Source organism: Argiope bruennichi, chromosome 7 (genome assembly GCF_947563725.1).
Source record: "Argiope bruennichi chromosome 7, qqArgBrue1.1, whole genome shotgun sequence".
Lineage (NCBI taxonomy): Eukaryota > Metazoa > Arthropoda > Arachnida > Araneae > Araneidae > Argiope > Argiope bruennichi.
Genome location: NC_079157.1, coordinates 6322709 through 6348178, shown reverse-complemented (window position 1 = coordinate 6348178; position 25470 = coordinate 6322709). Strand labels below are relative to the sequence as shown.

Genomic DNA, 25470 nt, shown 5'->3' with positions numbered 1-25470 from the left:
AGTCAGTTAAATTGTAAAATATAGTTAAGTCTATTTAAAATGTAAAATATAATAAATACATGTATAAAATATATAATAGTATTTCAGAATACTTTATGTAAATTTAATCAAATGCAAATTAAAAATGTGCACCCTACTGCTTGCCAAGCATGCTTCTGAGCATTCAAAAATGTGCGGACCCTAAGAGCGCGTTGAACGCGCAGAGCGCCGTGTTAACCATAGTTAACCATATGGTTAACACATAGCAGTGCAATGTGTTAACCATAGTGAAGAAAGGATAAGCTAATCAGATAGATGGTTCAGTACAATTAGACAGAATTGTTTTAAAACAAAATACTGCTGCAAATCGTGCCGAACACCATTGCACAAGGGAATATGCTTTACCAAATATCACACTCTGAAGCATTATTCAAGTCTGTGAAATTTAGTCAGTTAAATTGTAAAATATAGTTAAGTCTATTTAAAATGTAAAATATAATAAATACATGTATAAAATATATAATAGTATTTCAGAATACTTTATGTAAATTTAATCAAATGCAAATTAAAAATGTGCACCCTACTGCTTGCCAAGCATGCTTCTGAGCATTCAAAAATGTGCGGACCCTAAGAGCGCGTTGAACGCGCAGAGCGCCGTACGCAATGTGTTAACCATAGTGAAGAAAGGATAATCTAATCAGATAGATGGTTCAGTACAATTAGACAGAATTGTTTTAAAACAAAATACTGCTGCAAATCGTGCCGAACACCATTGCACAAGGGAATATGCTTTACCAAATATCACACTCTGAAGCATTATTCAAGTCTGTGAAATTTAGTCAGTTAAATTGTAAAATATAGTTAAGTCTATTTAAAATGTAAAATATAATAAATACATGTATAAAATATATAATAGTATTTCAGAATACTTTATGTAAATTTAATCAAATGCAAATTAAAAATGTGCACCCTACTGCTTGCCAAGCATGCTTCTGAGCATTCAAAAATGTGCGGACCCTAAGAGCGCGTTGAACGCGCAGAGCGCCGTGTTAACCATAGTTAACCATATGGTTAACACATAGCAGTGCAATGTGTTAACCATAGTGAAGAAAGGATAAGCTAATCAGATAGATGGTTCAGTACAATTAGACAGAATTGTTTTAAAACAAAATACTGCTGCAAATCGTGCCGAACACCATTGCACAAGGGAATATGCTTTACCAAATATCAGAGAAGAAGGTATGAACCATAGGTGAATCACGTAGCAGTTAACGTGTTAAGACAGTCACCCGGGACATCTGCATCCTCGTTACTGTTTTCGTTGTTACTGCTATGTCCATTAATCACAAAATCTATTTTTATCACTTATAAATGGATCTCGAAATATATTACGTCCATTAGCAAAAATTTAATGTAGATATTTGTTGTTCTTACATGGAAAGAGAGACACCTCCTTGTTTCCCAACCAGCAGCTCGTGATGGAGTACGGAATTGTTCCATGGAATGTCGAGAAACGAGAGCACCATCCTCATGGTTGGTTCCGGATGCAGAACTAAGCGTTCGTAGTGAACGGGCAGACATATGCGTGGTCCCAGGAGATGGCACTGATTATACATGGCTTGAACCGCTGCTGTCCATCTTCGGAGACACTGACGGTAATCATGTAAATCCATGCCGGTGATAGTAACCTAGAATCAAAAGACATGATTAATGGAAACATGGTGTTCTTACTGACAGAAAAGTCAAATCAGTTGTTTATAAAAGTTTATTTTTCATATTTTGACACATGTCCCTATTGATATGGGTATTTAAAAATTTTCAAAGGAATGATGAATGAATCACTAGGCTGACAATATTTATTAACTAATTTAACAATTATATCTATACATTTATAGAAGGAAAAATATAAAGCGATGTGCTGAATGTAATGGTCTTATTTAGTAATTTTCTATGGGGTATTAAGGAAATTTCAAGGTGTTTCCTTGCATGCCATGGTGAAGTGGAAAATATCTCCCAAAGGAGCCCTGACATATTTTTTTTTATAATTCACGTTAATTTGACATCAAATATGTTGTGTAATAAATAATTTTATTTTTTTTAATTTCATCAGTTTTAGCTTATTTTGATGTCGCTCTCATATGAGCCACGTGACACTCTGTATTTTTTAATATTTTTATATCTACAAAAACATACTTAAGGTGTTTCCTTACGATCCATAATATCAAAGACTCATATAAAATGTATTGTAGCAACGCTTAGTACATTGCGACATAATTATGAAAATGAAAATGCCTTTTATACACAGGAACGCGATGCGGTCTTCTGGTAAATGTTACCGTTTCTCGCATTATTGTGAAATAGCTGCTAATAATGTGCTGATTTTATGTAAGTATATCAAGTTATTTGCACTTAAGTCAGAAAAAGTATTTTAATTAAAACATTTTCTCAGAACTTGTGCCCATATACTTTGTAATAGAGTGTCACAAGAGCAAAATTTGGTCACGATGAGATTGTTTTTGTTTATTCTATTATAGGCAAATATAGGGAAACTCTAGTAATACTCCTCAAGAAGAACTCACAAGTTTTCATCCATTCCCTTTGCTTGGAAAAAGCAGATGCTGTGATTAATCTGTTTACAGAGTTACATAGGACTACAATTGGTAACTAATGAAAAGATTTATCATAATAAAAATATGGTGAAAAGAGATAGTTATAAAATTATACAATATAGTACGAATTTCTTAAAATATTTTGATTTCAATAAAATCTTTATTATGACATATCCAAGAAATCGTTCATCAACTAGAATGGTCGCGGATACGGCGGAATGAGACGGCGTTCTGTCCGATTGCAGAAAGTAGAGCTGATATTCTACAGAAAGGCTTGCTATAGCTTTCTGTGAGAATAGCATTTTATTGTAGAAAGTGAAACAATGGTTATTATGCAAGCTCATGCACGGCTTTACTCAGCTTTGTACAACGAATCTCAATGTACTGGAATTCTGTTCCAGTTAATTAGCAGTTTCTATTAATCAATGACACATAAGCAGGGCAACATATTTATACAGAAAAGGACTCGAAAGATGGAGCGTATAAATGTGTGGCGCCTAAAGAGAGTATATCTTCTCTCTTGAAATTCACAAGTTTGTGGAAAGCTAAACTATACATTAATTAATAAAGAAATTACATCGGGAAATTGCGAGAAATTTCAATTCTATATTTGTTTACTTATTGGCTTCTTATAAAGAAGTACATACATTTTTTTTAACTTTTTATCATCGAATAAACTACATAATGGAGAATAAAATTTTGAGAAATTTAAACATGAAAAAGGGGCAGTAACTTGTGGCTCCTAATATTATTATCGTGCTATGATCGTGAATCTAATAATTTAATACAATCCTTCAATGCAGTTTCCATGCCGTTATGCAATGACAATCGATAGCCAATTGAATGAAAATAGCTAATTGCTGATTGTATTTACATTCTGTATATCAGTTATAAAATAACCCATTAAAAGTATTAAAATTTGCTCCAGGGTTAAGACGATCATGCAACATTTCCTTTTGAAAATATTTGAAAGAAGCTGCAGAAAGAGAAGCGAGTGGTTCGGAAAACTTTCACTGTTATAGTTCGCGATGACTTTTAAAGAAGTTCAGTTACGGTAAAAGAATCATTTTACACCCTGTGTAAACCTCTGTTGAATATCTGAAAATCGAAAACCCAGCTTGTAATTTATATTGATAAATAAATTTTTTGTTTATATAATCTAACAGTGTTGATTATATAAACTGTATACATATTATTGATTGATCTATCTATATTATTGATGGATCTTTTATGTTCTTTGAAGAATTGATGTTTAAAATAATTATCTAAAGCAAACAGCATTCTTTAAGTTCTTCATTGAAAGTCATATCCAATAATAATAAAAATTCTATTAAAATAATGAGTTTTAGTATTCAGATTTCATAATAGATTCCATGTATTAATATATTTATAAGCTTTCGCAAATTTAATCTCATATTTTAGTTGATATTATATATAAATTTTAAATAGTTAAATAACACATATATCCCAAAAGCATAAATTATACATTTTCAAACATAAAATATCAGTTCACCTGAAATATGTGAGAATAATAAAATACACGCATTTTTCTTTTGTAAGAAAGATAAATAAAACTTAGCAATGCAAACTAAATTCGCATTTTTATTTTTATTTTAGCGCTCAACAGAACACATTCGTAATTAATTTATTGAAGTATGATAGATTCCACCACTGAAGAGTTGAAGAAATAGAAATATTTTAATAGTTTTAATTATCATGCATGAAAAAAAGGGGGGAAGGATATTGAAAATTATAAATAATATAAAAATGTTATTAAAATCTCAGAAGAATGACATAAGCCACAAAGGAGCAAACTTATGTGTTCTTTAATTGTACTATAACATTGTGTACTGATTTTTCGAAAAAGACTTCATTTATTAGCTTTATTTCAAAGATCCCACTGATCGGTTTCATTTTGGAAGCGAATACTTTGTAATTTTTTTTCATTTGATATTTTAATGTGAAAAATGATGATTCAATATTTTTTGGAACTTACTCTATTTACTCATTAATCTTCATCTATTTAAAATGAAACAATAAACAAGATTATGTGCATACTTTCTGTTTAGCTCATTCAAACATATTTATATTAGATATTTTTCTTATATTAGATAATTATTTTCTTTGCTTCTTCTCAAAGAGAACTTCTTGGTTTTTAATTCTAAAGCAAAAAATAAAGATGCAATGGCAATATATGATTTAATGTTAAAAACACAGTTTGGAAAAAAAAATGTCTGGAAGCTTAACAGTGACTAGTTAATTGAATGCTAAATAATATCATCCATGCATTTTATTCAATTTTGTCGCTTAAAGAAACAAGAAATATAAAGGTATGTTTCGTAAAATCTTTATTGAAATCATTTTAAAATTTAGAAAACTCACTATCCTCAATTCCCGAGGACCAAGGGATAATTAATCATAATTTCTGTAATAAATAATCTAAACCCCTCTATGACTCGATATATTAATGAAATCCTCAAACATTTTGAGTTCCCATGAAATTTTAGTTGTATCAATAAGACAACACTTTGTCAAAATGTAATAAAAAAAAAAAAACTTAATACTAAATTAAAGGTTCGAACTTTTACTCTAAAACCAGATAGCGCAATAAAAATTTTTAGTTTGATTCGTCTATCTTTATATTATTTTTTTTAATTATTGTGTACAGTAACGATAATGTGTAATTGTCAGACGATATTTGGGTTCAAACCCTGTAATTGTCAAGATCAATCGTCTGTAAGGCCCGCAGAGTAAAATTTTCTAATAATAGCAGTGAAAAATGCATGTGACTGGTGCTTATAAAATGTTGCAGGTCGAGAAGACTTCTTAAAAACACAGACTTTTATTTCTTGCGACAAACAAAGATTTAATACATTATAAAATATCACATATTACACCGACACAGACTACGAACACAAGTGAAAAAAAAAAAAAAGAATCTGAATCTACGTCTAAGTAAGCGCGCACGAGTGCTTCCGCTCTTATATAGAGTGAAAAAACATTTGCATAACATTTGCTTAAAACCCTCAAATAACATCTTGCATAAATAATTGGGAGCATCATTTCACTTCATGTGATAAATCGTTGCGAACGGGGTTCGAATCATCAACAGTTTGTGTACACGCCTTCGGATGGAAAGAAAAACCCAATATGAAACGTGCATTATATTTTTGCTAACAGTAATAAAAAAGGCATTTTATATCATCTTAAAATGTTTGCATATAAATATAATTATTTCAGTAAAATGCAATTAAAAATCTATTAAAATGAGAAAGAGTCAATTTGAACAGGATGGTGTATATAGGCTAGCACATTACCTTTAAACTGCATTATAAAAAGAATCAGTTTAAAAAGTCAGCAATTGGATATAGAGCTTATTTAGAAAGAGGTTACTTAATGGGTAATAAGTGCTCATTAAAAATATTCTTTCAAAAAATTTAATTAGATTTTTATTTGAAAATTAATTTAAATTTTAGCTATTTTCCTTAATGATTTCAGAGCATATTTCTACACCACTTTAAAAGTAAATTTTATAAATAGCTTTTCATTGTGAAACTTTTTGTCTTCTCCAGTTTAGATGATTTTTCAAAATAGTTTTGAGTCTATTTTACTTTAATATATTTTTTTTTATTATTTTAATGACTGGTTTATACTCATTCGCGTTTTGACGGTATCGCTGCGTTATAATTCAAAGTAAATTTTTACCAAAATAAGGGTAGCCAAATCAAATTTAAAATATTATATTATGATGATTCAGAGAAAAGGTTTGAATCTCTTTTGCATTTTTCAAACAGGAAGTAAATTATATTACTTTAATTACAGTAACATTTACTTTCTTCAAAATTTTCAGGTTTTCAAACCACCTCTTCTCTCCCGAACATAGTATTTTGAATGAAGGTTTGAATTTTGCGAAATTCATTTTAAAGCAGCGAAAAAACATTTTATTTTCATGCAAAAATAAATGACGAATTTATTAAGAAGAATTTAAATAAATTTTAAATTAGTTAAACATTTGAAAGATATTTTCTTGTATTATGCAATTATAATGCCAAATTTTGTACCTGCTGGTACGATTTCCCCAGCAGATCTTTTCCATTGATATTTGATCTAATTATACAAATAGCCGAGAAAATTACGCATTAATATATTAATAGCTAATAAATCGATTTTTTTATAAAGAAATTTACATTTTATATTATTTTATTTTAAAATTTGAAACAGTGTATTACCAATTATTCCATTATTATCAGAGAAAGACAATAAGTTATAAAGAAGAGCAACATTTCAGGTCCCAACAACAACAATAAGAAATAGCTTTACAAAGCATTCGCGTAAAAAAAAATATCCTAATTCAGGTTTCTTCCCTTGAATAATAATCGCATTAATAATAGAAGCAAATAATTTCTTTTTGCTTCTAAGCAATGCGTTTCTCCCCCTCATAAACTGGCTTCCGTGTCTCGCCCGAACGTCATAAACATCACCTGCCCGATGGATCCATGTCAACAAACTCGAGTGGATGCCACTCAATTTTGCAACAAAAGAAGTCTGCCTTTAGCATAATAAACACTTGCCTGACTCATAAAAGTGAAATGATTACTTCAGTCTTATCTTACAGGATTATCGTAAAATGGCGGGTTCTTCTTAAAAAAATGTTTGAGAAAAAACTTTTATACAAGCATTTTGTAATGTGTTGGTCTTCTTTCGATTTTCTAATTCGATTTAGAAAATAAATGTGGCAGCAAAGCTTGGAAATATGAATTGAAGTTTATAATTGGAGTATGAAGTCAAGTTTGAGTATCATCCGTTTGCGAATGAAACATTTTAGTTTTTCATTTAAACTGGAAACACGTGCATATATTCTCATGTTAATCGTTTCAAAACAAGCATGGAAATTGTCAAGATAAATAATTTTTTGTATTGCGTAATGTAAAAGTATTTCCTTTTTGAAAACAGTTTGTTTTTTGAAATGCCTTGAAGAAATATTTGGATTTTCTAAATGCTATTAACATCGTATAATTGAACAGTATAATTGAATTTCAGAACCTTCATTGCTGAAATGATACAGATAATTCATTTCTTTGAATCATCACACCCTTTTTCATTTTGACGATTGGTAGTTGAGATGTTTTTCAATAACTTTATTTCGAATGAGGGAAAAATGTTTCAGATCGCAGAGATATAGTTGCTTGAAACCATATCTAATTAAGAAGATTGTAATAATTCGAAAGTACGGTAATTCATAGATATCATTTAGAATATGAAATAATGAAACAAAGTCTTGATAGATAATAAATAAATTAAATTCCGAAGAAAAGAATTTTCCAATATTTTTGAATCGACGTTAAAATACATCAGAGAGAGAAAAAAATAATTTCGATTGAAATTTGAAAATGTAAATTTTTCCATTCGATTAGAAAAAAATATTGAAATTCATGACTTTTATTCATATATTAATTGAGTTTTACAACAATACGCTGGATTTTAAAAATTTTAAACGTATTAATTGTTTAGAGCATTTTTTACATCAATCCACAATTGAATAAATTCGATCGATACGAGAAAAAAATTGATATATCTTAAATCTATATCGATAGTTTTTGTTATGGAGCTGTTAGTATATATTGATTTATCGATAATCGGAATAACTTCACACGCAGACTTTAAAGGCAAAAGACTTTATTTAACTAACCAATAAATTTACACTTTATGAAGTTTTTCCATTTAGACATGCTTTCGAAGTAAATAAATAAATGAAATTTTCAGATTTAACACTGATGATGCTTTAAGTAATATATATATATATATATATATATATATATATATATATATATATATATATATATATATATATATATATATATAGGGTGTTCATTAATTATTGTCGGGGTTTCCGTACCTCATAACTTTCGAATAAAAAATATTACGCAAAAACCGATACGTATTCGTAAATTACAACTCAAAGAATTTTATTAATGATATTAAAGTGTAAAGCTTGCACAATTTGCACTTTGTAGGCATTCAGCTGAAGGCGATTATGTATTCGTAAATTACAACTCAAAGAATTTTATTAATGATATTAAAAAGATTAATGAATTTTCACATTTCTGCCCTTCATGGCTCGTAACACATCGAGATAAAATTCGATTTCCCTCCAAGTGTTCCCCAGCATTTGTGGGGTAACATTTTGGATCGCAGTAACAATTCTGTGCTTCAATTTATCAAGGGAGGGCACAGGGGTATTGTACACAATGTTTTTGACAAACCCCCCAATGTTCTTGACAAACCCCCATAGAAAGAAGTCCAGCGGTGTTATAACTGGTGATCTCGGAGGCCATGGGATTGGTTCACCTCTTCCACACCACCTCTTGGGAAAGTTCTCGCCTAAAAAGTCACGTACAATCATGCCCCAATGTGGGGGTGCACCATCCTGTTGAAATATCACATCTGGCTGATGTTGCTGCATCTGAGGACCCGCATACATCTCCAGCATGTCAAGGTATGTCAAGGAATTTATTGTTGTTTCAGCAAAGAAGAAAGGTCCAGTCACTTCAGTATGTGATAAAGAGCACCAAACATTCATCTTTGGGCTATCTCTTTCCAATTCTCGATAATCGTGCGAGTTCTCCGAGCCCCATATTCTACAGTTATGTTTATTCACTTTTTCTGACAAACGAAAAGTGGATTCGTCACTGAAGAACCATTTCCGAAGGTCATTTTCATCATTCTCAATTCGAGTCAAAATTTGTTCAGTGAACTCAAAACGACGCGGTTTATCATTCGGGTGTAAAGCTTGCACAATTTGCACTTACTAGGCATTAGATGAAGGCGGTTATGGAGAACGTTCCATATCGTCGTATCAGGCATATGTAACTGCGCAGCTGCTTGTCTCCTTGATTTTCGTGGACTGCGAGTAAACGTTTCTTGGATGCGATCAACATTTTCCTGCGAAGTGCTCGGTCTTCCCGCTCCCTTTCGGTGTAGAACGCTACCAGTTTCCTGAAATTGTGCTGACCAGCGTCTGATAGAAATATCCGAAGGATGATCTTTCTTGTACGTGGTCCTGAAGCGACGTTGAGTAGTTATGACTGATTTAGTTTCGAAAAACCACAATACACACATTGCGTTTTCTTGCACGGTCGCCATTTTTATTTATGATGTCATCATTACGCAGACTGCAAATGCGCTAAGATCGCATTGTTTACACGTAAAATTATTTGAGTTGTAATTTACGAATACGCTGCGATGTCATTTCCTGGATCGATTTGTATCTATTTGTATAGAGCAATTTTAGAAGAGAACACTGATATTACCATAGCAGAAGTTTTGGTTGAATAGCATTGTCAAACGCTACTCAGAAGAATTAATTAAATGCCTGTGGAACTTTCTCGATGAGATGGCGTCTCTAGCTAAAATTATAGGGTTGGAGATGGAGAGCAACAACATCAATGAGGTGGTGGAAGAACAAAGCAAGAACTAGCGAACATACTAGAATTATCTGCGTCACAAGCTCTACAGGAGATTTGGTCAGGAAAGGAGGAAATAACAGAAACAGTTTCAATAAGGGAGATGCTGAAATCTTCTGATATTATTGCTCCGTATGGTGAGAAACATCACTCTAATAAAAAAGTAGCAATGCGCGTTACAAATTCATTGAATTATAATGTCGTGTATTTCGCCAAATTTTGAAGTGTATCCATAGGCAAATGCCTTTAAATTATTTTTTGTCGAAAACGTATGCATTGTAAATAATAAACTATAAATTTGATTGCTTATTTTTTCGAAATTCAATGCATTGTTTTATTTTATATAAATTCCTATGGGGAAAAAAATGTTTTCTTAAATGAGCGTTTCATTTTATGAGTGAGATGTGCGAATGACGTTCGTTTCTATCATACATAAATCGATCCTGTTCAAAATGGTTGCTAAATAAACGTAATTATGAATTTATCATAAAACTGTTAGAATACCTTTCTGGATATGATGGAATGAACCACAGCTCTGCCATCCCGAAGCATGAGGACGAACTTGGCGTTGGGGAAGAGACTGTGAAGATAGACAGACGACCGCAGACTGAAAGGATCTTTGTTGCACAGCCTATAGGCAGGCTCACCATGCCGAGCGATTATTTCTAGGGTGAAGGCAGCCACAGCGCTGTCCAAGACCTAAAAAACAAGAAGGGGAACTGCAAAACATGCATACAAATAATTAAGAAAAAGTCTTTCAATTTATTATAATGTTTGAAGTTATTTATGTATTGTAACAATATCAATTATTTTATTATGCTTTCCTTATATTTATTCCGTAAAATTAACTCTTCCATCTATATCGATTCTTATCGATCCATTGTATTATATATCGCATAATCCTTGAATTTTATTATTTGAGACATCTCTATTGCAGAACCTACGAGAAGAAAATAGAGGATCTCAATTTTATGAATTTTGTTAGTTTGGAACTACATTTTACGAAATATTTTATGTTGCAAACTGCATTTAAATTTTAAATATGTTATATAAAAAATAAAACCGATTCCATGGTGTGATTAGAGCAGTTCCGATCAGAAGGATACTACAGATAATTGAACTCCATCAATCAACTTAAGCCAGCTTTTCCTGTAGATTTCTCTAGACTTTTCTCCTATAGACTTCTTCTTCCTGTAGACTTCCTATTTCTAGTATTAACTGGCACGCTTATTTTGGCGTCTTCTCTTTGTAGCTCTCGATAATCGGTTACTTATTGTCAATCAGAGTTATATGTAAATTTGACATAAATCTGCATGCATTTAGGTGAATTATTTTTTACCTCCAAAATAATTTTTTAAGAGAATATAATATTTTAAATGTATACCGTCAATTCAATAATGACTAAAGGAGCCTGAACGAACGCAACTACCGGAGAGTGGCGCGTCACGAAAGGAAAGTTCCTTGTCGTTCATCATTCATTCCATGGCCTTTGACGTATTAAGTCTCTGTTTGGAATTCCGGTCATAATTTTTACTAAAGAACACGTTAAATAACAGACAAGATATTCAGATAATATTCCGGTTATATGGTTGTGTAAATTTAAAATCGTTCGCGTTTAATATTTAAAATCGTCAGATTGCCACATATTTTAAAGAGCTTGATACTCCAGCATTTTCATAAAACTGTCTGCAATTATTAAATATATATAAGACAAAATACAAACTTTTGTGAACCAACTTGAAAATTATATTTTCATATATTAATAAAAGAATATACTTTATCGCTATCATCCAAAAGTTATTTCCTTATATTGAGATTTCTACAACTGTATATATAAAATTGTCCCCCAAATATATCGTAATTCGGTTGTATATTTTACAAATCAATCTAACAAAAATATAACAGCTTGATGAGAAGAGGTAACCATTAGGATTTATCATTCCTTTCAAAACTATTTTCTGACGTAAGTATACCATGAAATGATATACATAGTTTACGTGCTTAGAAACAATGAATAATCATTTTAGTGTGAATTTAAAGTAGGCTTTGAATAGGAAGTTTTTTAAAAAGTCTCCTCATCTCAAATTATTCTGAATGCAGAATTAGAACATCTTTAGATTGCTCACGCAATTTATATGTTTTAATTCGCTATTACGTGCTTGAACTGCATTGTATTACGCCTGCACTGTATTTTAGCATTGTATTACGCTTTTGAAAGAGTTAACGCTTTATTACGCTTTCTTCTTTTTTTTAGGGAAACAAAACTGTTTTCATCAATGTATCCTTATTCAAGCCACAGTTTTATCAAAAAATATTTCTCTTCTTTTGAATGCATAGTTTTTTATAAGAAAGAGGAAATCCAATAGATAGATAGATAATATACAACTTACGAGAAACTTAGTCATATCACTAATTATTAAAATATTTCCAAAACAAATCGAAGCAAGGTTGATTTTTTTAATATCGCTTGGCGTGTCAAGTAAATAAAATAAATTTTCAGGTCAAATAAATAAAATTAAAACAGAAGATCTAAAAATAATAAAGTGAATATTTTACCTAACCTTTCAATATATTTACCTAATATATATTGAAAGTGTTATATATATATATGTTAAAAATTACGATAGCATTACAACTAATTAGCATGAATTGTATAATTTAGATTGTTTAACCGAAGAGAATAAAATTTAGAAATTTAAGCTGGAATCTTTTGAAAAGTTAAAATAACTCTGATTGACAATAAGTAACCGATTATCGAGAGCTACAAAGAGAAGACGCCAAAATAAGCGTGCCATTTAATACTAGAAATAGGAAGTCTACAGGAAGAAGAAGTCTATAGGAGAAAAGTCTAGAGAAATCTACAGGAAAAGCTGGCTTAAGTTGATTGATGGAGTTCAATTATCTGTAATATCCTTCTGATCGGAACTGCTCTAATCACACCATGGAATCGGTTTTATTTTTTATATAACATATTTAAAATTTAAATGCAGTTTGCAACATAAAATATTTCTTAAAATGTAGTTCCAAACTAACAAAATTCATAAAATTGAGATCCTCTATTTTCTTCTCGTAGGTTCTGCAATAGAACGACAAAGAAATACAAATATTTCATAAATGAAAACTATCAGAAACAGCGAAACATTCTTGAAGGCGGACAGTATGCCATCTGCCAGGAATTTAATCAAACAGCTATTTCTGAAGAGTGAAGGCTTTAGTCATCTTGAATCAAATGTAAGAGTAATATTACATATGATTAACAAGAATTTTGAGTTTAAGATCGAATTTGAAATTTCCAGTCATTTTATCGATTTTTCAATGTTTCTTTCTTGAGATACAAAATCTTTAGCCTGTCACAGCGCTTGTTTATCTTTCTTTCTGTTTTTTTTTCTTTTTCTTTTCTTTTTTTCTTCTAAATTACAGCGCTTGATGAACTGAACTAATGTTATAATTAAAAATAATTTCAGGATTCTAACAAAAGTTTTAAACTATTTTTTTAAAAAATGATTTTTTAAAGGATTATGATATAGAGTTGTGGATTTAAAGACCAAACTTCTTCGCCTTATGCAGCAGAATAGAAATAATAAGTTCCATATTTTAAGTAATGTTTATTAAGATTTAAAAAAAAATAATGTTTTGTTTGATAATATTTTACCGATGAAAATATTGGTTTATATGCAATAATTTATTGATTAATTGTCAAAATACTACCGCAAATGATTCTCTCATCAACTTTAAAATCAATTTTGTATCCTTAATGGGAAGGGGATTAAGGGAATGTTAAGGGAATGGAATGACGACGAAGAATCCATTTAAGAGAGAGGCTTCACATTTAGATAAATCTATTTATTTGGTTAATTTTAATAGATTTCAGAAATGCATGTATATAAATTTTATATAATACTCATATAAAATGATATTATATAAATGCAAAATACGTATAAATATTAATTTCTTCAAGAAATTAAAATTCTACGTCTGCAATTCCCATTTTCCCCATCTTATCAAATTGTATGAAAAGTCAGGCGAATTTCCGACGAAGCCTTTTATCTTCCAGCGTTCCCTTGCTACAAGCCATTTTGGCGAGCAGATTTAATTGAATCGTGTCCTTTGTGATGCAAATTTGAAATACGAGAATCCTATGATTGAAAATCATAGAATAGAATTCCTCTTTTGCTGAAGAATTAATTAAAGCATTGACTCAGATGTGCTTCAAAAATAATTTTAATTTAAAGCCCTTGTTAGAATTTTCATCTGAGATTCTCTTATTTGGCTAATATATACAACCTCAGAACAAAGTTCCTAATAATAATGTTATGATTTTCTTTACGATATTGTCCGGAAATATGGATAAACATCTTGGAAAAGTCGTACATCTGGTGCCAGTGAGGTATTTACAGGAAATTTTGCAGACATTAGTAACTCTGTTATCGTGTTTATTTAAATTTGCATTTAATTAGATCTTAAAAGATCTTAAGCACGATTTATGTACTTTAAATCTAATCAAATGCTTTTGAATTGTTTGTCGGAACGATGTTCAGATAATGGAGGCCATGTATCCCTAGATTTCGCATTAAATTTCAGAATAATAAACTCTTATTAGGTTTCGAGTAAGGAATACATGATGTAGAATTAAGTATTGTCTTTGTATGCCTGAATTACCGTGTTATATCTCGAATAGAATTCGCTGCATTCCTGACATAACGAAATTCATTATTTCTATGATTGCCTGAATATGCTTTTTAACTCACAAATGAGTACAAATAGTTTAATTTTTCTTCTCGAAAATGGTATCCATTCTTGCTCATAAGAGAGTTCATAAGAAAGAAACGTATCACTAATGTTGGCATTTGGTACTTTTTCAAGTTAGAGATTGTATTTATTTTAAAAGTGATTGCCGCATAAAATCACCAATCCTATAAGAAGCGTTTTTACATTTTTCCTATTCAAAGTATAGAGAATGTATTCAAAAGTCAAAAAAATTCGACCTCCAGATATTGTGGAATCCCTACGCTTTAAACCTCTATAAGCTCAAAAAATTAATTGTAGACATTATATTTGTTTGTGACAAAGTTAACTCAAATCGCATTGAGCTAAATTAAATTTATGGTCTTTACGCAAATTCGTATTTTTAATAAATTTCTCAAAAAATATCTATTCAGAGACGTTCTCTCTGCCCAGATGTTCGAATATCAATTAACACGATTACCCGCATCGAAGCATAATAACATATTGAAGAAACTTAAATGAATAAAATTCGATATATTACTTTGATATCTATAATTTGGACACTTATCAAGTTTTAAGCCAAATTCAACTATTAGTGACCATCTGCTGGTCTTTACTTTCAGAAGCATGTAAAAGCAATAATTTAAAAACATTATGATTTAAATGTATCAACTTTGTGACTACAAGTGAAGTTCTGTATCAAATTTTTGTCACAATCAGTTGGAAAAATGCGTCTAAAGCAGGAATTCGATTTCTAGATGCTATTAAACGCATGCCAAGTATTACTCGTGAAACCACTGAACAAAGGAACGAGGGATAAAGTAAAAATATTAAATTCACGCCAACGGGTAATATTTCATAAGATTGTAAACCAATGCAATATAAGAAGTTCTCTGCTTTTCCCAAAATCCACAATTGCTTGTGGAGGGTTTAGCAAGGGATAAAATCTTTACTAGAGAGTATACGAGGAAATTTTGGGAAGACCAATCTTGATGGTTTGAGGGCTCATTTCACGGTTGCATTGATTTAGCCTACTAAATTCGAGAGCGACCTTCCTTATTATTATAGCTAAGTAGAAATGTTCAAATTCATTTATGATGTTAGTCGAGAAACTTTCAGAGATAAAATAAGGAGCAATAAATTCGTCCAACCTACCTGCGATGTGATTCCTGCTTCCTTGAGTCTTCTGGACTCGAGTGGAGATTTGAGCCACTGGCTCTTGAGGCCGAGGAGCCTGGGGATAACCCTCGTCTCTTCTCCACACCTGATGTCCGGATGAGCATCTAGAAGGACTCTCAGCAAAGTGGTTCCTGATCTGGGCATGCCCCCGATGAACACTAGGGGCATTTCTCGACTGTATTTGTACTTTCGATGATGCTTGTCGAGAACGTATTTCTGAAATAAATAAAAAAAAATGTTTCTATGAATAAAGAGAATTCCTCTAAATAAAATCGCTGTGATGCAGATACAGAAAATGGATTTAAAATCTTGATTCAACTTTCTTAACTTTTAGAGCTTCTATAGCTTTTCGTTTGCCCCTCTTTCTATAGTTTTCTAGTTATAGATATCTCTAATTCTCTTATTCCAGCATGAAGCCACAGGCTACTAAAATATATAACAACAAGTGATTTACAATACTTCGAATATTAATAAGAATTTGATATTGTATAACCAACAATGTTAAACAACAAATGTTTGTGATGTTAGAATTATAGTTTTCTAATTCTCTATCAATATCATTATAGCAGTTGATGTCATAATTAAAATTTATTCATGGTATAAATCTATTTCTTCACATTTTATAAAATAATTTTTGAATGTAATTACGGCATATAAGTTGTCGAATCCATAAACAATGCAGCTAAATTCGTTACAAACAATGAATCTGATATTGCAATATCTTAATGATACGATACTAAAATTTGGGTTTCTTGCACTATGGAACATTGTAATTACATGGTTTTCGTAAAGATGGCGACATAAAGATTACCACGAGATATTTAAAATAAATGTTTTGACAACTACTCAACATCATTGCTTCGACGGAATAAAAACAAATCAACTCTTCTGCTGTGGAGTTGAATCTAGTTTTAAATTTACTTTTGCCCTTCAAATATTATTTTATCTTCCTTTACCCTCTAGTATTTATATTTTCTTATTAATATTTATTAATTATTATGTATGTATTGCATATATCTTCATTTCATATTACTTATTTTTATTCTATAATGAATACATATACTAAAGCATCTGAAATTTTTAAATATCTACCGAAGTTTCTTACTTTGTCTTAAGCGAGGCAGCTCTTGCTTTATTGGTTCTCGATTACCCTTTTAGTTAATCTACTTAAGCCATTTTTAACCAAACCATGCTTTCGTTTTCTGTTTTATTATACTGTAGGTTATATTGGTGTCTTAAATAAAATTATTTCTTACAAAGACTTCATTTTTTTAAATTATTCTGAAATACTATATTTGTTTTATATAAAAGAGCATTATACCGTAACATTACAATTTACTTTTATAAGAGTTTCAACTTTTCCTTAAAATTTCAAAGTAGTTATATATATACCCTTAAAAGTTTAATTATTATGCCCAGTATTTTATAAATAAAATAAAATAAACTGCTTACATTCTATGATAAATATTATAGACTCTGAAATTAAAGAATAATTCAAATAGGAAATGTCATATCTTAAGTAATAATTCATGATAGTTGTTAGATAAGGTACTTTATTTACTAGCTTTCCTTTGTTATATACTGCAATCGCTAAAAAGTCCAAAAGGTAAAACATACAAATCATGTTTATAGTTTATCTGATAAGGTTAAGTTTTCTAATCCGATTATTAATTTGTATACCAACTTTAATTCACAGAATAAAAAGATAATTTTTATTTATTTATAAGCTAAAAATGAGAAAAGTATTATTATCGGAATAATAAAAAGTGTATTAAGGAGAAATGTTTTCTTATGCAAAACTGCAGCTTCTTCTTCATATTCTTTCAGCTTTATCCACTTAAAATTTCCAGTGCAAGTCTTGGGATTTAAAAAAAGTTAAATCAATGAAGCAGCTGTATTTCTTTTTTCTAGATGGACCAAGCTTTCAAAGTGCTTTCTTGCTCTCTTAATTTATGTTCGAAAGGTGTAATTTAATTTTGGAAATGCTGGAGTAAAAGTATCTGCGTAAAAATTCTAATCTTCCTTTATGAAATGGAACAAAGCACTCAGCATCTTAAATAAGATCAAATCCCAAGCACTCTTCTGCTTTGAAGTGGAATATTCATGTGATGGAGCGACACGCGAACTAAGTGAACGTTTCTTCATAAAATCTTTCCAATTTTTATGAAATTTTCTTCACTGAGAGATGTGTTTAACCTTAAAAAATATGAATTTCGTTGCAGATTTTGAAAACGAAATTGATTTTATTGCAGTAAGACTATAATTTTGCTATATTGGTGTGACTAAAGGTGATCGTGCCGATGATGATTTCTGTACAGAAATGATGACATGGGTTCAAAACGAAAAAGGGTTTGATCCATTTTTTTCAAAAAATAATTATAGAAATACATTAATAAATATGAAATATGGAATAAGACTCTTTAGGTCGTAAATGAGATCATAGATTCATTTCGTCTTGAGGTGGAATATTTTCAGGATAATTTAACAAACATTTCATTGAAAAAAAATGTTTTTCATGAACTTTTCCAAATTTTAATGAGAAATCAATTCTTCTTATAAAAGACCGCCTCAAAATGAACACAATATTTGAATTTGACACCATTCATGCAGTAAAGCATTGGCAACCTTATTAATAAATCATTTGCCAGCTGATAGTTTAGAGTTAGTAAAGATGGAGCATTACACGTTAGAAAAACGTGTTTTCATTGTTGAACAATATTTCAAAAATAATGATAGTCTGGCGGCCACAGCTCCAAAGTTTAAGAATTAGCCTTTTAAATCGCGTGATTTATCACCATTAGATCTCTTTTTATGGGGCTCTTGGAAGTCAAAGGTCTATGTCAAGATGCCCCCAAGTACGCATGCATTGAAATTGGAAATTCAGATTTGCATCAACAAAATTCAGCCACGTTTATGTAATATGGTCATGGAAAATTTCGACAAAAAATGCGTATGTGCCAGAAAAGCCGTTGAAGCCATTTGCCATATGCATACATAGCTCAATTTAGTGTACTTTACGATTCAATAAAAATATAACAATTTAAAGAAAAAAAATTGTGTTCTTTATTTAATTTAATTTTTGCCTTTACACTTTGTTCTATCGTGTAATGCTCCATTTTTACTAACCCTAAACTATCAGCTCCCAAATGGGGTTTTTAATAGTATTGCCAATATTTTACAGCATGAATGGTGGCAAACTTTTTGTTTTTTCCTAGAGGATTTCATTGCAATTGTTTAAAGAGAAAATTTATTTTTCATTCTTAAAAATGCGATTACTTAGCCAACATCTGAGCAAAGAGCATGTTTGATTTATTTCATAGAAAAAACAGTTTTATATATCCATTATTTATTATCATGATATATTTTGTCTATGTGAAAGATTTACATGGAGGCTAAAAAATTGTTACACCTTTCTAATAATAAATTTTAAAGTACCTTGATCATTACTAAACTAAAAATAATATGAAAGTCTTAAAATCAATATGACTTCTTTGGCTGAAACCTTTTTTGCATATTAATTCGAAAACGAAGAAATTACTTAAGAGAGGTTAACCTCTTTCGGAGAATGACATAATTTCATGCATCAATCAATACACAGTTTTTTATTCATTTCATTCAACACTAGACCTCAAAGTTTATTTCTAAATTTTTATAGAGAAATATTGCTACATTTGTTTAACGCAAGTAAAGCCAAACTATCTAAATTTTAGATTTGTTTTCACTATTTCATAAAAAAATGTATCATTATGAATGCCAATTCGCCAAACGATTTTTACAGCCATAGTGTTTGGCTATGAAAATATTTCAAATTATTTTTCACAATAATGTACAAATAAATCAAAATATAACAGAAGGACTACAAAGAAAATCTCATTAAAAATGCATGAAATTAATGATTGTTTCGTAAAATTGATAAATTGTCTAATATTATTTAAATTAATAGAATCAGAGATAATTTTAATTGTATTTATTTAATATGGATTGATTATAATAATTAGGCACTGAAAGACAAAATCAAGTAATCATTTTTGTTTTATTAACCCGTAACTGGAGATGGGAGTCAAAATGACACCGCGTTGGTCATCAGCTGAAATTGTCACTGATTTTTTTTTGTCCTTGAATACAATCATCTCAGAATGGCAAAAGTCTAAATACGGACACCTGCGTGTAGTAACCGAGTTATTCTTCTTCAAAGCGTTTGTTTCTGTTTATGACGCTGTTGACTCTATATCTCTGAAGCTGCTTTTAATTTAAATAAGGCAAAAAAAATAATAACGAAATATTCTTAAAAATTATTTTGTATTCTTCATTTTTGTTTGTTGAATTCTAACCATTATTAACATTAGTGTAATTTCGTACGATCTAAACGAAATAAATACTCATTAAAAGATTGTTTAGGTTTTACTTATGGCATCCTTCTAACATATAATATTATAACATTTAAAATTTTTAATAATAATGTTTTAAATATTTTTAGTACTGCATGACTTCCAAAATAAATTCCAACTCTGTTTACAAGAAAAACAAAAAAAACAAATGAACAATTGTGTCATTTTGATTCCATGCCTTTGGCCGCTTGAGAAAATTCATGTCTCCAGTTACGGGTTAAAATATAACATGGGCCATCTTGTTTGAAGAAACTGCTTCAAAAGCTATTCATAGCTTAATATTTCTGACTTTTATAAATTTTACAGTTTCTAAATACTTTAAAAGCCTATTTTGAAAATAAACCAATTTTCAGTTCCACTAGAAATGAAACTTCACCCAATATTTTGCCCCAAATTGAAAAATATAGCAAACACAGCCTTCATCCTGGTACTGAAATAGTTTCTTAGAACTAGCGGAAATTTCTTTCCAAGAAAACCTTCCTTTTCCCTCGGGATAACACGAATCTGCAGCGAAATTTAGTCTGAGAATTTCTTTTTAAGCACTGAGCAAGATTGACAGGTCCAACCGACAGTTTCAGATCAAAGGATAAACTTTGGCATCAATTTAAACTATTCTTGGAAATAAAATTTCGAACTTTCTGAGATACTCTTACGAATTCTTATCGTGACTTACGGGAAACAAATGAATTCCGAAGCAAAGAATAACAGAAGAATAGGCAAAACTGCTTATTTTTACTTCAATGCTTATAAGGCGGATTTCAATTTAAAAAATATAAAAGTAGCCATGAAACATTTCTAATATTTCAGATAATGAATCCATATATGATAGAAAGAACACCAAAAAAACCATGATAAAGAATTTGGAGTTAAATTTATTTGTTTTCATTTTGCTCACTACGAAGAATATATTCTAAATTCATTTGGTAAACGAATTATTGTCCTTGGATCGTATTTATGACCTGGGTTCAAAATGATGAGATTTGTCCGAAAACAGCTCTCTTAATGCTCCCAAATGAAAAATAATAGTTAATATCTCTAAACCGAAGACATGATCTGGTTTGTTCGGGTTGAAATCTAAAATGCAATCAGATTATATTTTACGTTTCAATATTCATTAAAGATTCTAGTCAAACGGGCATAACTTGGTTTCCTTCTCACGTATTCCCATCAACAATTTATTAGAAATCTTTACGGTTATAGTTGTAAAGAGTTGCAATGTTATAGAGTATATAATAAAAGAGATATAATAATTTGTATATACAGAGTTAACCAAAATTAATTTGATGTAGTTCAAGACACATTAACTCTATCAATAGTGAAGAGCCCCAAATGCCATAAAATGGTACTTCTTCGGGCGTCCGAGCTGTCTGGATATCATTTGAAATGCCTCCCTCCTTCGTTATGTATGATAAATTAAATCCCTTGGGACGTGCTTTGTTAGTTAGATATGTTCGTCCAGATGGATTTAGAAGTAGGAAGATTTTCTGAGAATTCTCAGAAAATATCCAATCATACATTTGCTTAGTAGTCATCAGTTAAGAGCGGTTCTCTTTTATTTAAATAAATCAAAAGAGGAACATTGACTCTCGTTGCAGAATTTTTGGGGAGGAGGAATTTTTCTTGTCTTTCAAACAGGACATGAACGGTCCAGTTTGCAAAGATACCTCAACTTGATTGATACTTGGAATTAGAGAGTCAAAGAACCATGTCCTTATTAAACAATCATTTATATTTAATAATGATTTCATAAAAATAATTTGAAGACCCCCAACACATGTGAATGCTTTAATCTCCCTCGAAGTGTGAAGGTACCCAGCTCGGGAGATTCTCCCACCAGAGAAGGTAATGCCAGTAAAAGTACTGCATCTTCCTGTGTTTGGTGTTGGCGTACGTCCACCATACCTTCTCCCGCCAACATAGTAGAGATTGTTTGTCAGATATACGTTTCCAGTACTTCGTTATCTGTTGTCCAACCTGCAGATGATGTTGGCAATGTGAGGACAATGTACAGGTCGCAATAATCACGATCGGAATACATTATCGCGATATGAAGGATTATCAGTAGCTACTAGACGCAACCGTTTAAATAAGATTCAAATAATGTTATTTCACGTGCATCAATACACGCGGTGAACATTTCGAACATCTTCCAATGCAAATTTATTTTACTACTTGCATAAATTTATTAAAGTTAGCAAATGGCTACCAAAATAGTTACTTAATATCTATATACTACTTAATATAAACTACTATATACTATCCTTCCTACTGTCTATATACTACTTAATGTCTATATATAAGTTACTTAATGTCTATATACTACTTTTAAGAAACTATGTTCGTGATTCCATTAAAAGTTGTTTATTTTTTTCATTCACCGGATATGAAGAAAATTTCTTTAGCATTTTTTCTATAAAACTTTGGTTCGTAGAGGTGCAGCTCTTTAGCATTTGTTATATATTCCAAACAATGATTCAGGCTCTGCAGAATTTATCTTGTCTTGATGGGACACACTATATATACAGTCAAAAATACAAATATCAAATATTTATCACAATCAAGAGCTAAGTTTTTATTTTAAAATTTTGTCCTCGCCACAAGAGCTCAAGGAAGTTGAATTTACTGATTTTAAAACGTAGTACCAGAATTTTATTTCAAAGAAAGGTCAATGACTATTAGAAATATTTTCTTTATAAAAACCATTACACATAAATCATTTTAGATTGAGAAATAAGGAAGGATTACAAAAGTTAGAAAAAATATTCTGCCAATCATTGTGACACCCTATAAATAATATTCCAATCCGAAGGAGTTCTGCATTTATAATATTTTGAAGGAATGTTTTCATTATTTTCCTAATTATTTAGTTTAAAATTTTAGATTTATTTTACGAATTCTCGGACTTCCACCGATGAGCACTTCAAGCATGCGGATAAAAGGCTTCCGGAATAGTGGTTGGTATCGAAGAAGGTAAGTGATAGGTTGGTATCAGAAGGAGGTAACTGAACCTACACCGCCACTCTGCTCGATGTAAGGTCGGTTACCTCCTTCTGATGAGGAAACATGCCAACAACAGGAAAGGTTGTATCTTAAGTGATAGGTTGGTATCAGAAGGAGGTAACTGAACCTACACCGCCACTCTGCTCGATGTAAGGTCGGTTACCTCCTTCTGATGAGGAAACATGCCAACAACAGGAAAGGTTGTATCTTAAGTGATAGGTTGGTATCAGAAGGAGGTAACTGAACCTACACCGCCACTCTGCTCGATGTAAGGTCGGTTACCTCCTTCTGATGAGGAAACATGCCAACAACAGGAAAGGTTGTATCTTAAGTGATAGGTTGGTATCAGAAGGAGGTAACTGAACCTACACCGCCACTCTGCTCGATGTAAGGTCGGTTACCTCCTTCTGATGAGGAAACATGCCAACAACAAGAAAGGTTGTATCTTAAGTGATAGGTTGGTATCAGAAGGAGGTAACTGAACCTACACCGCCACTCTGCTCGATGTAAGGTCGGTTACCTCCTTCTGATGAGGAAACATGCCAACAACAGGAAAGGTTGTATCTTAAGTGATAGGTTGGTATCAGAAGGAGGTAACTGAACCTACACCGCCACTCTGCTCGATGTAAGGTCGGTTACCTCCTTCTGATGAGGAAACATGCCAACAACAGGAAAGGTTGTATCTTAAGTGATAGGTTGGTATCAGAAGGAGGTAACTGAACCTACACCGCCACTCTGCTCGATGTAAGGTCGGTTACCTCCTTCTGATGAGGAAACATGCCAACAACAAGAAAGGTTGTATCTAGACCGATGATTTGCCCTTAGAACTCAATCTTCATTCCCACCAATGTTGCCGGTAGTCCGGTCCTATATATATATATATATATATATATATATATATATATATATATATATATATATATATATATATATATATATATATATATATATATATATATATATATATATATATATATATATAATATATATATATATATATATATATATATATATATATTATATTATAAAATTCAAGTAAAGAAACTATTAGAAATATTGGATGAAAATACTTTTGATAAGCACAATTGATCTTCCAATGCATATTTATAATGAATCTTGTGGAATATTAAGTTTAGGTAAATGTGATTTATTAAACCGATGATTATGCATAATTATAATTAATTTATCACTAATAAACTTATTGGTGATTGTGATTAAATATCATTGTTTATTATGACTAATCACGGATAATTATCCCTAATTACCCGTTTATTACATTTAAGGTAACATATATATATATATATATATATATATATATATATATATATATATATATATATATATATATATATATATATATATATATATATATATATATATATATATATATATTAGTGGCGGCATCTTTGTCATCACGTTTTAGAACTCATGGCTTGTTTTGGATTTTTTTTCGCATTTTAAGTTTCTGCCTTTTGAAATAACGATAATTCGGAATAACATGCTATAGAATAATACTAAAATTAGACCCTTGTTCAATAAAATTGAAATTCGTTTCTAAATTAAACGCACTTAATAACAATATCCATATTATTTAATTATTTAGCGCTTTAATGATCCCAAATAGATTAATTACCAACAAAATCTATACAGGAAATTCGAAACCACATTAACTAAGATTTAGGATCAGACTCTGTGAGGTAATTAGGCGAAATTTCTCCCTTTACACTTTGTGTCGGCTGGACAAATGACATTTTAGACATTGTTGACATGCCTCGAAAAGCGATTTGCTCGCTGGTCGATGAAGGGACTCTAGATTAGTAATAATATGCAGATTTGCCGAAATATCCGAATCTGTCTCCTGTATTAGATGAAGTAATGGCTCGGCATTTCTCCATCAGCCAACTGCCATTGAGAGATATTAATCTATAAATACTATGGCTGTCTGTAAATAGCATGGACTATATTATGATTAATTTATCATTTTTATCCTTTATTTTTATAAAATCCTTTTCTTGTGAAATAAATATATAAAAGGACTTAATATCAGTGTCAGTATGGATTTATTTGATTTGATTTCAACAGTATTTTACATTGAAGTCCTGCACTATATGTTTATTCATTTTATTA

General features: G+C 30.7%; 1 protein-coding gene across 1 annotated transcript in view; it reads right to left on the bottom strand.

Moving 5' to 3' along the window:
• The window catches only part of LOC129976253 (protein-tyrosine sulfotransferase 1-like), a 97138-nt gene that overhangs the window by 5616 nt on the left and 66052 nt on the right, over nucleotides 1–25470 (bottom strand). The window contains exons 2-4 of the mRNA XM_056089732.1: nucleotides 15932–16171; nucleotides 10556–10750; nucleotides 1414–1667 (exon numbers count right to left, since the gene is read on the bottom strand). Of these exons, the coding sequence (XP_055945707.1) occupies nucleotides 1414–1667; nucleotides 10556–10750; nucleotides 15932–16171 (689 nt within the window). The remainder of the gene's footprint in view (nucleotides 1–1413; nucleotides 1668–10555; nucleotides 10751–15931; nucleotides 16172–25470) is intronic.